We start from the raw sequence: 14,025 nt of genomic DNA, 5'->3' as shown, positions 1-14,025 counted from the left end.
CAACATCACGGCGGGGGACACCAGAAAGACCACGTTATGAGGCACCACCACCTTATGATGACTGTACAACAAATCGCTTGATTTGTCGAATGCCTACCAACACAACAGATATTAATCAGCTTTGTGGTAAACGTGATATTGCTGGCATTTTCTCAGTCACTCCACTCACTCACTTATTCTGGGCATGAACGCTGCACCAAATCCTTTTCATATAAGTCTGGTACTGTATGCAATGTTTTTACTCCCACGCAAAGACTCGGTCGGTCTCCTCCCAGGAGATTGCCTTACATGAATAACTGGCCAACTCCACGGAGACCAAGTCTCGAACATATCCGAGCAGTTTATCACTAATATGCATCTGGTACGACGGTGATATAGTGAGTGAGTTTAGTTTTACGCCGCATCTAGTAATATCCCAGAATATCACGGCGGGGGACACCAGAAATGGTCTTCACACATTGCACCCATGCGGGGAATCGAACCCGGGTCTTTGGCGTGACGGGCGAACGCTTAAACACAAGGCTACCCCACCGCCCCCACAGTGATAAAGTAGGTAGATATGACTGACTGCGGCATAAAAGAACACATATACAAACAAGTTTAATGATGTAGGCAGAAGCTAGCGTTGAAATAAGTGAAATCTTAAAGCATATTCACAAGTGGTAATGAGTAAGTAGTGCCAAATATCACTACAATTAAATTAATGATCAAACTCTAGAAGATCATTTTATCTTCTCAGACATATTGAGTAGATCCGATGTGTTACATATTTTGGTCAGGTTTGTTTTATTGTAAAGGAGTAATATACCGATGTGTACGTTGTACTGTAGTTTGTTACTGGCATTTAATACATGCACGCCTTATTCTATTCGCCATATCGCTGCACTATTGCCGATGGGATTTAAAGATTGCAATCCAGCCGCGCATTAAATCCATCATATATAAAGAGTCAGGAAACATTAAAGAAAACGGAAATGGCCATGTGAAAACAGTTTATTCGGGATAAACATTCAAAGGTAACAACGACACGCTTTGTATGAATTGATAGTCAAATGGGACACAGTTCAAGTATTCAAACGGTTACAAATTTGTACATTCAAGAATGTATTATTGTGCAAACATCTCGCTAATGAACTTTCAAACATGTTGATGCCAATACGTAATAACCATTGCAATATAAATACACAATGTTGAAACACAAACCAGCCTAAAAACCCAGTGGTTAAAGTTCTGGCAGATAGAGAATGGGTGGGCAGACAGAGACAGAGATAGATAGTGAGTGAGGATGGTTTTACGCCACTGTTCTGTTTTCTGGTAGGTTTATGTTGTCTTTTACAGTCATATGTACTTCGTAATACTACTTCGGAGAGCACCCCCTCTCAACAGCTTTATATTTATACAAATACACTACTTCTGTGCCTCAGAATAATGAGTTTGACATTCTTCAGTCTTTTGACAGAACTTGCAACAAACAACATGTTGATACAATTAAATATGCATATATGCAGAGACTATCTTAATAAACATAGCACATAAATAAAATAAAAACAATTGATTCCAATTGATTTCCTATTTGACGACATCATTGTCTTCCTCTAGAACTGCTTACTTGTCCACAGTGTTACCCACAGAGTTTGTGTCTTGCCCAATAGAGCAAGTCTGGTTGAGACAGCATGTATGGTACCTTTATGTAAGTTGTAGCAGTGTTTAAAACTCCCCAAATTCCATGCCAGACAGCCGAACGGCCAGACAGCCGGACAACCGGTTTTCAACAACAAACAACTGTGACTGCAATTTCCAACTCGCGCAAGCTCCATTCACTGTTTGTAGGCATCGCAATGAACTACATAGCACTAACAAGCAATGCACTGAGTTTAGGTAAACTGAAAGTACATGTGTTATGATTGGTTATCGTAACATGAACTGTACAATCGTATGTAGTTTAACATAAATTTCATAATACCTTAAATACCTCAAACTGACCACACGAGAACCTGTCTGATATTATGAAATATTTACTCTTAGGGGTAAAAATATCTACCAGACCGCCGGACAGGCTACTTTTGAAATTTGACCGTCCGAGTTGAAAATACACCGTAGGACACCCGAGCAGGACACCCATCCGTCAGGTGAGAGGCTTTCAGTTAAGTCACCTTGACTCAACTGTCTAATGTAAACAAAAACGATTATGTATGGATAGACAACGCCTTTATTCCAAACGTTGCATCCATTGCAATAAGAATTATTCCTGTTCATCATACATAAATGTGACTCAAAGAAATGTCCAGTGAACGTTTACCGTAATAGATCAACTACATAGGGTACCGGAGTAAAACTAAACTCACTCACTCACTTACTCACTCACTGACATAGGGTAGAGACGGTATCCTGATAAACTAAACTTATCAATACACGATTTTAAACATCAGCAACATGTTCCCAACAGTCATATCTGTGTAGTATACAGGTAATGTTGAAAGTCATAAAATGTAGAAACAAATTCAATTACAAAGTACATGGCAGAACGTGCATTTGGGTAAAATAATCGTCAATCTGGGACGAACTATAACCCGAAAATATTTTGCCGAGCTAAGTTAAATAAGCTTCTGTGTAAGGAAGATTAATGATTAACCGATAAAGCTGATATTGTCAACTTGATGAGACTTAGGACAAACATTAAGCTGATGTATGTCAGCCGTAACTAGAAACAGGGGCACTGAGAAGGGAACTGGACACATGGCCTTCTATGTATCATTTCATCAGATACAGCATGCATGTAATTGTCAGAAGCGACATGTTCTATATGACCCCCCAGATGCACTTTCGTTGGTAGTGATCATAACGGTCTGAGTAGGTATGTTTGTCCTCAGTAGCATCAAGCCACGTGATTGTCTGAGTGTAGCACCCGTTGAGTCTGGTGTCTGTTTCAAATGATCTACATACATACGTTGAAGCTTCATTGCATAATTGAACACATTGTGCTACAGGATATGAGGAGGGGTTTGACTCTATATCTTCTCTCCAAATAACCTGTCCTGGGAAATGGATGTATTCTGTTCCGAAGATGGTACACTCTGAAACAACGATGGATTGTTTGTTAGACACTGTCTGATCATCGACTGTCTCACAAACGTCATTAAGAACCGGTGTGCAAGTAACCCGTGCTAGAAAAATGCTGAGTGCGGCGTTAAACATCTAACAAATCTATTGCTTGTTAGCTTTCTTTGTATTTCGGGGTTTTGGGGTTTCGGGGTTTATCATATTACCAATATTGTATTGTCAACAGTACCCGATAAATCAGGGGATGCGTTTCAACCATATCTGCTCTGAATACAAAGTGAATACACAATGTCATTTAGAAAGTGGTCAAATGTAACACATGCTAGATTTGGGTTTACACTTTCTCAGTAAAGTACTGATTCCAGTGATTTTGTTGGTCAGGGATTGGTAGTCACGCCATCTAACCCACTTAGCCACCTCAGCTTCCACTAAAGTACTGTTCTGTTCTATTGAACATGGTGAATCCGACCGTAAGGGCCATAATCTCATAATCTGATTCCAGTGATTTTGTTGGTCAGGGATTGGTAGTCACGCTCTCAGAGTCAGGCACCCAATCGCAAGAACACAGTGTCAGCCATCTACCCACTCAGCCACCTCGTCTTCCACTAAAGTACTGTTCTGTTCTACTGAACATGGTGAATCCGACCGTTAGGGCCATGATCTCACCGAGTAAAAGGCAAGTCAGTAAATGGAATCTTAAGAATGTGCTTATGACATCAATCCTCCAAATACTGTAAAGTAATGTAACGATACCTCTTAAGTCTCTGCAAACTGCTCTAGCGACATCCAGATCGTATCCTATACTACATGTACAGAAACCAGCACTGCAACTTGTAGTCGGAAATGCAGCGCAGTCAGAGTCCCCTGAACATGAGCCATCGGCTGGAAAATAACCACAAGTTATACTAGGCCATTAGCACTGTTTAGAATATGGATCGAGTGTTTGGGCTCAAGCGTCACCGCTTATATATGACTGGTTAATTTCATTGAGATTTCAATCTCCAATACGATGTTGGTTGAGGTGAAAATCTGAAATACTTCTAAAATGTTACCTGTAGCTGTTGTTGACGTGTCGCTTGTTTGAACAGTGTTAGCTGTTGTTGAGGTGTCGCTTGTTTGAACAGTGTTACTGTTAGCTGTTGTTGAAGTATCGCTTGCTTGAGCAAAGTTACTGTTAGCTGTTGTTGAAGTGTCGCTTGCTTGAGCAAAGTTACTGTTAGCTGTTGTTGACGTGTCGCTTGCTTGAGCAAAGTAACTGTTAGCTGTTGTTGACGTGTCGCTTGTTTGAGCAGTGTTACTGTTAGCTGTTGTTGACGTGTCGCTTGCTTGAGCAGTGTTACTGTTAGCTGTTGTTGATGTGTCGCTTGCTTGAGCAAAGTTACTGTTAGCTGTTGTTGACGTGTCGCTTGCTTGAGCAAAGTTACTGTTAGCTGTTGTTGACGTGTCGCTTGTTTGAACAAGGTTATTGTTAGCTGTTGTTGAAGAATCGCTAGCTTGAACGAGGTTATTGTTTGCTGTTGTGGGAGTGACAGTTGCTTGAACAAGGGTATTGTTCGTTGTTGTGGAAGTCTCGATGGTTTGAACGGTGTCCTGACTAGTATGGGTGGTGGAAGCCTCGCTACTAACTTCAGGGTCACCGGCAGTAGTGATGGAAAGGACACTTGAAACAGTATATATAGGCTGGTCAGTTGGATCGGCCGGCAGGCATATGTGTGATGTAGATCCCGTCACTGGGACACAGATGTCCTCGACAGTGCAAGGATGATCTGAACAAGGATGAGCCTGTTGGAGTAGCAGAGCAATGAATCATAATTAGATCTCAGTATAGCTGATGCTCACCTTCTTTCTGAAGCACAATTTTACATTTGTAGGTTTGTGATGCTACACCAGCACCTTTCTTACTGCATTAGGTGGCTTGTGATATTCGAGTGAGTATGGTTTTGCGCCGCTCTTAGCAATATCCCAGCAATATCACAGCAGGAGACACCAGAAATGGGCTTCACACATTGTACCCATGTGGGTAATCGGACCCGGGTCTTCGGCGTGACGAGCGGGCGCTTTAACTACTAGTCTACCTCGCCGCCCCTGTGAATATTCGAGCCAGACAAACCACTGGCTGAGTTTATTATCAATGTCTCACGAATATGGATATTCTACTGTCAGTCCATCAATTCATTATTACCTCAAAACGTTTGATTCATAAAGTTTTGTAGCTTCTCTTATTTTTTATTTGTATCAACTGACCACGAAACAAAACCAAGATAAATTGTTGATATCCATGATTGTTATTATTCAGAGATAACTTGATATAACCACTATAGATATGTACAACATTATGCACAAATGTGAACGGCATTAATATAAGCCATTTAGGCTTGTTTGCCAATCCTTTTCCTTCTTCCTGAATAGAATAACATATGTTTAAACCAATGTCCCACGCCGTCGAAGTACGATCGAAATCACCCCAAGTCATTGAGTCTGACCACACGTTCCTAATGAGTCGTTTCTTACCACACCTTGCCAGTGTAGATGGTTTATCCTCAACTCGAGGTCATGCTCCGGTGGAGTGGACCATTAGTGAACTGGTGTTTTACATTAAAAACATATCTTGTGCGGAAAGGAGGGAAAATACAACACTCAAGAACAAAATCCGTTTTCTTTGTGCTTTACCGTGCACTTGACGTGTTTTCAGTACAGTGAGTTCTTGAGAAGGACATCTGAAGCGAAGGCATTACCTTTGCGCGCATTGTTCTAACTCTTATGGCTATTGTGTGGAAACACTACGTACACTTATTAATCTTAACTATTGTTGCATGTAAAATTGTTCCTCAATGGCACATTAACGAGGGAAAGGATCCACCCACCAGAAAGGAAAGGACCTACAAGTATCTATTCCAGTGAAGATCCGGCTTCAAATTGGGCTTCAAATCCATACAGTAAACCCAAGCGGGAAAGGATTTTCAATCTCTCTTGCACTCAGCAATATTCCAGCTTATATGGCGGCGGTCTGTAAATAATCGAGTCTGGACAAGACCCATATAGCTGGAATATTGCTGAGTGTGGCGTTAAACAACAAACAAGCATAATGTCAAATCATCCCCAAAGGCGCTTCGGTAACCAAGTGATTGGGGAGCTTGCTCCGTCACAACGAAGGCGAAGTGTGACGCTAAAATATATGTGATGTAAACTATTATTCTGGACAGTCATTTGGTTACAGTGAATGTCATTCGTATTCCTGTATCGCAAGGTCAATAGCATTTTTACAGTAACAGAGTTACTTTCTATGCCACCATTTAACCGATTCGTAATGATTTACCTTAAAGGCGCACCATTACACTAATAATATAAGGGTGACGCTATTTTTCAGGGCATTATCATTTGCAGCAGCAGTCTTTCATTAACCGCTCGAAAAAGGAAAGCAGTTGAAAAGACCGAGGGCTTCTGCAATTGCGTAGATCGATGCTCATGATAATGATGACTGGATTGTCTGGTCCAGACTCGATTATTTACAGTTTGCCGCCATATAGCTGGAATATTGCTGAGTGCGGCTTTAAACAACAAACAATTAATCAATCCTTTTTGAAAGTCACTCATGGGACACTGCTGTACTGAAATTAACTTTAAAAGCGACAGGTGATCTTACTGTTCCAGAAATATTTCACCTAAGTTATTTCAATCACAAATTAAAATAACCTGAAAATGGGATAGCTATCGATAATTTGAATTACAAGTATTTAGACCAAATGAACATAATAATACCGAAACCTACTGAACAAATATGATCACTAATTATTCTTGTATAACAATCAACGATATGAGAGGCAGATGTCCGAGTGACATTTAACGAGTATCATTCTTACCTGTAAAGGATTGACGTGAACAGCCAGGTAAATATTAGAGTGAGATACCTGTAAAGATTGTTCGTCACCACCACGTGAATTCAGTTGACATTCTTTAGCCCTTGTGATCCAGTTTGCCGAAACACATCTTGATGAATAGAGGCACAGCCTGCGGCATTGTATCAGGGTCGTCTTGGAAAACACTTCAAATACTGCACCATTGAGGATTTTATCTTGAACAGCATTATCTGATAACAGTCCCAGTTTATCACTCTTACACGTGGTGAAACAATATGAAATAAATACCAATGTTACGATAACAACTGTACCCATTTCTTCAGAGCCTGGAGTAAAGTCTCTTCTGGCTGATGCCGGGCGAAGCGTTAAAGCAATGATGAGATACTAAAAGCGTTTTGATCAGTCCCGCATGTATTAATCAATAGTAAGTATCAAACAGCGCAGGAGTTGAGAAGAAAGGGGACCGTCCAACACCTGCCGTCAGCACTATTCATGAGGTCTGCTCTTATGACAAACATGACGTTAATGGATGTTTTTGAAGATCGAAGATAACTCTGCTTGAATAGGCGAGGGAGCGTGTTATTCATCAAGCTGTAACAGACCTGTGAAGATCCGGGTTAGAATTGATCTTCAGTAACCCATAAGAGGCGACTAACGAGAGTGGTCAGGCTCTCTGATTTGGTTGACACATGTAATCATATACCCTATTCCGTAGATCGATGTTCATGCTGTTGATCACTGAATTGTCTGGTTTCTTTTTTGACTCAGTATATGTTAGGGGGAGCATAATTAAGTTCCATGTGTACATATGACTGCAGTTATAAAATAATCGAATACGGACAGTTATTAATGTCATCAGCATCGAACCATGCTTTAGTGATTCAGTGACATGCTGCAGCCAAGTCAGCAAGACTGATCATCATGTCCAAATACTCGCCTCTCTCGACTAGCATGGGCTGTTCAAAACCAATGTTGATATTAATGTTTATGACAGAACGAAGTTTGGATGTTTGAATGTTTCGTTAAGGTGATCTCAGTCCAACTGCGTTGCTTCTCACCCGACTTTTCGATCTCGTTTTCTGTATTGGGACATATCCATAAATCAATGACGCGTTCCTGATACATGTGATTAAAACTTTATGTTTGCATTGTTGAATTGCTATAATTGATATCGATTATAAAGGAAAAGTCTTTGTTATGGATTTAACAACGAGAATATTAATTATATTCCTTTTGTTCATGTTTCAAAGCAAACCATGTTCTGTGAAGCAGTTAAAACAAATTGATGGCAAAGTTCCATCACAGCAGTTATAACTAATTACCATACCCATTTCTAAGACGTTCCACAAAACATTTAGGGCAATTAAAGGAAGAAGGGTAAGAAAACTGCTATCACGCAAGGTCGCAATGACGATTGAGATGACGATGAACACGAGGGCTTAAGAAACATCAATAAGTAAATAAAATGTTGTCATATTTGATTAAACCTAAGTATTTACATTGGTAATTGTCAAGGATTTTTTCCATTCTCTTTAAGGTCACTGGGGTGTCATACATAATGAGTTTCACATGAGAACACTATTGACTCAGAACCCTGGGCTGAGATATTATTTACTATTCTTCAATTTAAAGTAATCAATATACAGTGTATTTGGATATTTGTAGGGTCATCCATGTGACAATCAGCCATGCAGTGCCAATGACATGTGCATCCCCGTCAACACAGCTAAAGGACATATATGTGTACGTGTTGCTGCGTTCATACCTCAAACTACTGTCGCGAGAATGACACCAAAGACCGCAACAACCACAACCACTGCAGCAACCACATATGCCGCACCTCCAACTACACTTGAAGTGACTACTACCACGACAACAACTCACATGTCAGCTTCAACAACTTTAAATGGGACTACAACATCTGCTGAACCGACTACATCAGCTCCAACCTCAACTTCAGCTGCCACAATGACAACTGCTCCATGTATGTATGTGTCAGAGTAGTGTTCAGTAGTGTGGCGGAAGCAGCAATAATATATCACCAACAGTTTTTTGGACGCTGCCAATAGGAGCTTAAGGTATTAGAAATTGGAACGTACGCTGTAAATGTGAAAAATATATGGAACATTTCTATTCTTAGAACCTAAAAACAATTTCAGGAGTGCTTTACCTGTAATCTACTTCTGTGTTTTGCAGATAACGGTACATGTGTAACGGACATCGACTGTGCTGTTCCTCCTGGACGGACTTGCTCTCGTGGTGTCTGCATATGTTCCATCGGATACGGCATGGGTGAGATCAGCGTTGAGTGCAGAAGACTAACAGGTAAATCAACGCAATAACAATGACCTTCCTACATTTATGACCCTCGTACGGCAGCACTATTCATCAACATTTGCATGTTGCATTAAACAAATGGGTTACCATAGTTATACATAAGGTTTTGTCGCTTTATTTAATTAATAAACGTCAATCTCTATTTCCTAGGGTATCACTATGCATAGTTTCGAAAGGGCGAGTGAGTTTCCATTTGTGATTTTTAATTTATGTTTAGAAACATACATTTGGAAATATAAGGTGAACAGCTGGTAATAATTCAGTGAAGTCGTTTTGACGTTTTTTTCTATAATTATGTTCTTAGTAATACGAAATCCTTCCAAAGGGGCACGAGTCGCTATTCGGCTTGTCCCAGAATAACACTTGATAATTTCGGTTAAGATCCAACTAACGTCCAAATAGTGTTATTGCATGACGACTGCTCAGGCAGATATTCTAAACTTTGTTTCAGAATGCACATCATTTGGATTGGAGTTCACTCTCCACGTGGACAAGGGAATCTATATGCATGACTTTAAGTACATTAACTCCAAGACATCTGCAGAATGTGCCCAGCTGTGTTTGCATTCAGACACAGTGTGCAAATCTTTTGAAACATTCCGTAATACATGCTTCCTGCAGAAAGTCACGTGGTTTGATGTCCACGATGATGATCACAGGGACAATAAAGGAGAAGAACATTACCAGCGTAGATGTAACTGGTGATACAGGGCCAATATTACAAACTCAAAGTGAGTATTAATTCCAAAATTTAGAATGGATATAAAAGAATGCTATCCAATATCAATTACATTTGATTCCTTTGAGTCCACAGATTTCTTTATGTTTGTTTTCTGTTTGATTAGCCTGTATTCTGACGTATTATGTAGGCTGGATGTATAAATGTTTTCCCACGATTTGAAAGATTGTCTGAGACACAAGCAAAGCTAAAGTGACTGTTGACCTGAAAACAAATAGGAATGCCCGGCACGTGTCACACATGTTCTTGGGAATTGTATCAGACATGATGGTTGTTTCTATTATGTCCTCGACATGTCAACTATAAACCTCTTGGTCAAAGGCATGGCATGTTTATAGCCTTATCAAACACCTTTGCATGACGCTTTTTGATATCTTCGTTTCTAAGACATTCACTGTTTTAAATCAAATCAAACAACTTCATACGACTCCATCTCAAAACTAATGAACTGTTGATATGAAAGGAATTTTGACTGCTTGAACATAGAGAATTGTAAGTTAACCTCATACAGTCTTGCCCATATTTCTTTTTCACACAAAATCTTTAAGAAACGCAGTAGTTGTCTCTAGTTTGGTCACTGATGCGCAAAGCACATGATGGATATTCTTCAAAGCTAGAAACATGCATACATAATTTGCAAAATGGGAGTGTGCACATGAACAAAAAGAGTAATTTGCTGGACACAGTAAATGATCCAAGTCACGGCGGAAATTGAATTCTCTGAAACGGTGCAGATACCATTTGAGTTTTTCAAAAGACACCTCAGTCCACGCATGAGAAAGCACGAAGCCATGCAAGACTTGAAGACAGAGGACAGAGGACCGTAATGGCCGCAGCCTAATTCGACTGGATATACCATGACCCATGCAGAAGAAGTACACCAGCAATGGGGAGTGGGACTCCGACTCTCCACCAGTACCATCAGAAGGCCGCAGGAAGCTGGTTTGAGGGTATGTCATCCCATCAGACGTCCTTTCCTCACCGTTAAGCAAAGACAGGAACGTTTGGCTCTGAGAGAACAGCAAGTTGACGACATTGCGTAGGATTCATTGGTTATATCGTTGTGGTGATTAGGGAAACTGTCAACAATTTTCGTAAATCCAGATTCAAAATGTAATACATTTATGCAACACACGAACGTTTCTGATGCTGAAAGTAACTTTGGAGATCCCGCTGGAAAACTCATCAAAGGTTAGGTGATATGACTCTTTTTGGATCAGAAATAGTCTGCCGATAAATCTAAATAAACTTCTACAAATGTTTTCCGTGGAACTGGAAGAGCCCTGTATGCAACTGCTCAGTGATCTCCCCTGTTAACTTTTCTGGTATATTTATCTACTTAACAATGTCGCATTCACATTGTATTTGCTGTACCTACACTGTCAGTGTTACCGTTTCCTATTTTGTCGGATGACTCGCGCTTAAAAGCTAATATACTCGTTTAACCCTATAACCGACGTTAAATAAATATTCTCCTATCTTGTCTCTTATATTTTTTACTCCAGAAAGGAAAGTCGCAATTTCTTGTTGCCATGAGACCGCTGTGTTTGATCTGTGACATCCACAGACTACCGTGTACTTCAAACATCAATTATATTTGTTTCTATGTATCTGTGCAAACACAAAATATGTATGCTCACTGTCAAATGACCTGTGAAGATCCGGGTCAGAATTGTTTTTCACCAACCCATGCTTTTCGTAAGAAGTCAGGTGGTCAGGCTAGCTGACTTGGTTGACACATGTCATTGTATCTCAGTGCGTAGATCAATGCTCATGTTGTTGATCACTGGATTATCTGGTTCAGACTTGATTATTTACAGACCGCCGCCATATAGCTGCAATAATGCTGAGTGCGGCGTAAAACTAAACTCACCAACTCACTCAAGCTGTAACAATACTTATTTGGCCCATAATGTTAAAGTTTCCTAAAATATCAGACACACTCATACTCACGTGCATGTACGTCGCTGTATATACTGGCTTTTGTTACTAAGTACGGTTTTACGGCTTTTGGCACTGTTAAAACTGTTATTAACAACAGCATATCTCCGATGGCTGGGTTCCAACCTCATGTTTTCAAAACGCAGAGACGCAATATATCGATGAAACTTGGAAATTCTCTGATGATAAGACAGTAGCATGAATGTAAACTTTTGTCCTATATCAGCACAGTTTAAAAACGGCGAACATTAACATTCAGAATGCCACGGTTGACCAACGCCAGCAGGAAGCAAGGCTGTCATTCACATTCACAATGCCACGGTCGACAAACGCCAGCAGGAAGCAAGGCTGTCATTCACATTCACAATGCCACAGTTGACAAACGCCAGCAGGAAGCAAGGCTGTCATTCACATTCACAATGCCACAGTTGACAAACGCCAGCAGGAAGCAAGGCTGTCATTCACATTCACAATGCCACAGTTGACAAACGCCAGCAGGAAGCAAGGCTATCATTCACATTCACAATGCCACGGTTGACAAACGCCAGCAGGAAGCAAGACTGCCATTCACATTCACAATGCCACAGTTGACAAACGCCAGCAGGAAGCAAGGCTATCATTCATATTCACAATGCCACAGTTTACAATCGCCAGCAGGAAGCAAGGCTGCCATTCATATTCACAATGCCACAGTTGACCAAAGCCAGCAGTTAGCAAGGCTGTTATTAACCTTCACAATGCCACTGTTGACAAACACCAGCAGGAAGCAAGGCTATCATTCACATTCACAATGCCACAGTTGACAAAACGCCAGCAGGAAGCAAGGCTATCATTCAAGCAAGACTGTCATTCACATTCACAATGTCACAGTTGACAAACGCCAGCAGGAAGCAAGGCTATCATTCACATTCACAACAAGTGACCAGCAGCAAGGCTGACAAACAAACGCCAGCAGGAAGCAAGGCTATTATTCACATTCACAATGCCACAGTTTACAAACGCCAGCGGGAAGCAAGGCTGTCATTCATATTCACAATGCCACAGTTGACAAACGCCAGCAGGAAGCAATGCTGGCATTCACATTCACAATGCCACAGTTTATGCCACGGTTGACTAAAGGCAGTAGGAAGAAAGGCTAGCATTCACATTCACATTGCCACTATTGACCAACGCCAGCTGGAAGTGAGTGAGTTAAGATTTATAGTCACATCGGCAATATTTCAGCCATATCTAGTAAAACAACTAGATTATCACAGATACAAACGTAAAACCAGTAATCAAATCTAAAACATTTTAACTACAGAGGACAACACAATATACAATCAGGCTGTAGATCGCCAACAACTGAAGGTAGATCACCATACTAAGGACCATGGGGACTCACAGTGCCTTTGCTACCTGCATGGACCCTAGTTGGATCTACACCATCCCTTTAGCCGCTGGTGATTGTAGGAAACTTTTGTCGAATTTTAAAAGAACATAAAATACTACGTTTAAAAATCTGGTAAGTTTAAATTTAACTTTGAGAGTTTGGGGACTTACGTATCCTCTCAGGAGGACAGTAATTTTACCACACTTTAACCCCCTTTGAGGGTACAGCCACTAACAATCGCAGTTGCTAATTTATACTACCACGTTTAAAATACCATTTATCTATTTACAAAACGTATGATTCAAAAGTTATCTAATAATTCTATCTCCTTTAAAAATTCAATTATTAAATGATGATTAACATAAAAAAGATCTTTAACTGTTTTGATATTGAAATCTTTATCCCTAGTGATGGAAAAATGAATACAGTCAAGCCAGCCGGAAGCAAGGCTCTCATTCACATTCACATTACCACGGTACCATAAAGTTAAAAAGCCGTTGCTATTGTCCTGATAAGCGTTATTCCTGCCTCTCAGTATAAGTGATGTAAACTTCATTGAACTCGACGTTAAATCACATTACACATTACATCACCAAGAAGCATTTTTTGTTGTTGTTTGTTTCTTCTTTTTAATGCTTTGAATTTGAAGAATACATGACATAAATACATAAAAAACTGCACTTATCTTAAAGAACACCATTGGTCAGAAATTGAGACGG

General features: G+C 40.3%; 1 protein-coding gene across 2 annotated transcripts; it reads left to right on the top strand.

Annotated features, from left to right (window-relative positions):
* Nucleotides 1–5,009: 5,009 nt before the first annotated feature.
* On the top strand, nucleotides 5,010–10,426 carry LOC124257802 (salivary glue protein Sgs-3-like). 2 transcript variants are annotated; one of them, XR_006893370.1, is made up of 3 exons: nucleotides 5,010–5,147; nucleotides 9,114–9,242; nucleotides 9,706–10,426. XR_006893370.1 is itself a non-coding variant. In XM_046691946.1 (3 exons), the coding sequence occupies exons 1-3, from the start codon at nucleotides 8,622–8,624 to the stop codon at nucleotides 9,957–9,959; spliced, it is 663 nt and encodes a 220-aa protein (XP_046547902.1). In that variant the 5' UTR covers nucleotides 8,587–8,621; the 3' UTR covers nucleotides 9,960–10,426. The 2 variants fall into 2 exon arrangements, 1 of the variants encoding a protein (XP_046547902.1); XM_046691946.1 differs by lacking the exon at nucleotides 5,010–5,147 and adding an exon at nucleotides 8,587–8,901.
* Nucleotides 10,427–14,025: the final 3,599 nt, after the last annotated feature.

Source organism: Haliotis rubra, unplaced genomic scaffold (genome assembly GCF_003918875.1).
Source record: "Haliotis rubra isolate DU_JTF1 unplaced genomic scaffold, ASM391887v1 Scf673, whole genome shotgun sequence".
Taxonomy (NCBI): Eukaryota; Metazoa; Mollusca; class Gastropoda; order Lepetellida; family Haliotidae; genus Haliotis; species Haliotis rubra.
Note: the sequence above shows the minus strand (reverse complement) of the source record. Positions and strands in the feature narration are given on the sequence as shown.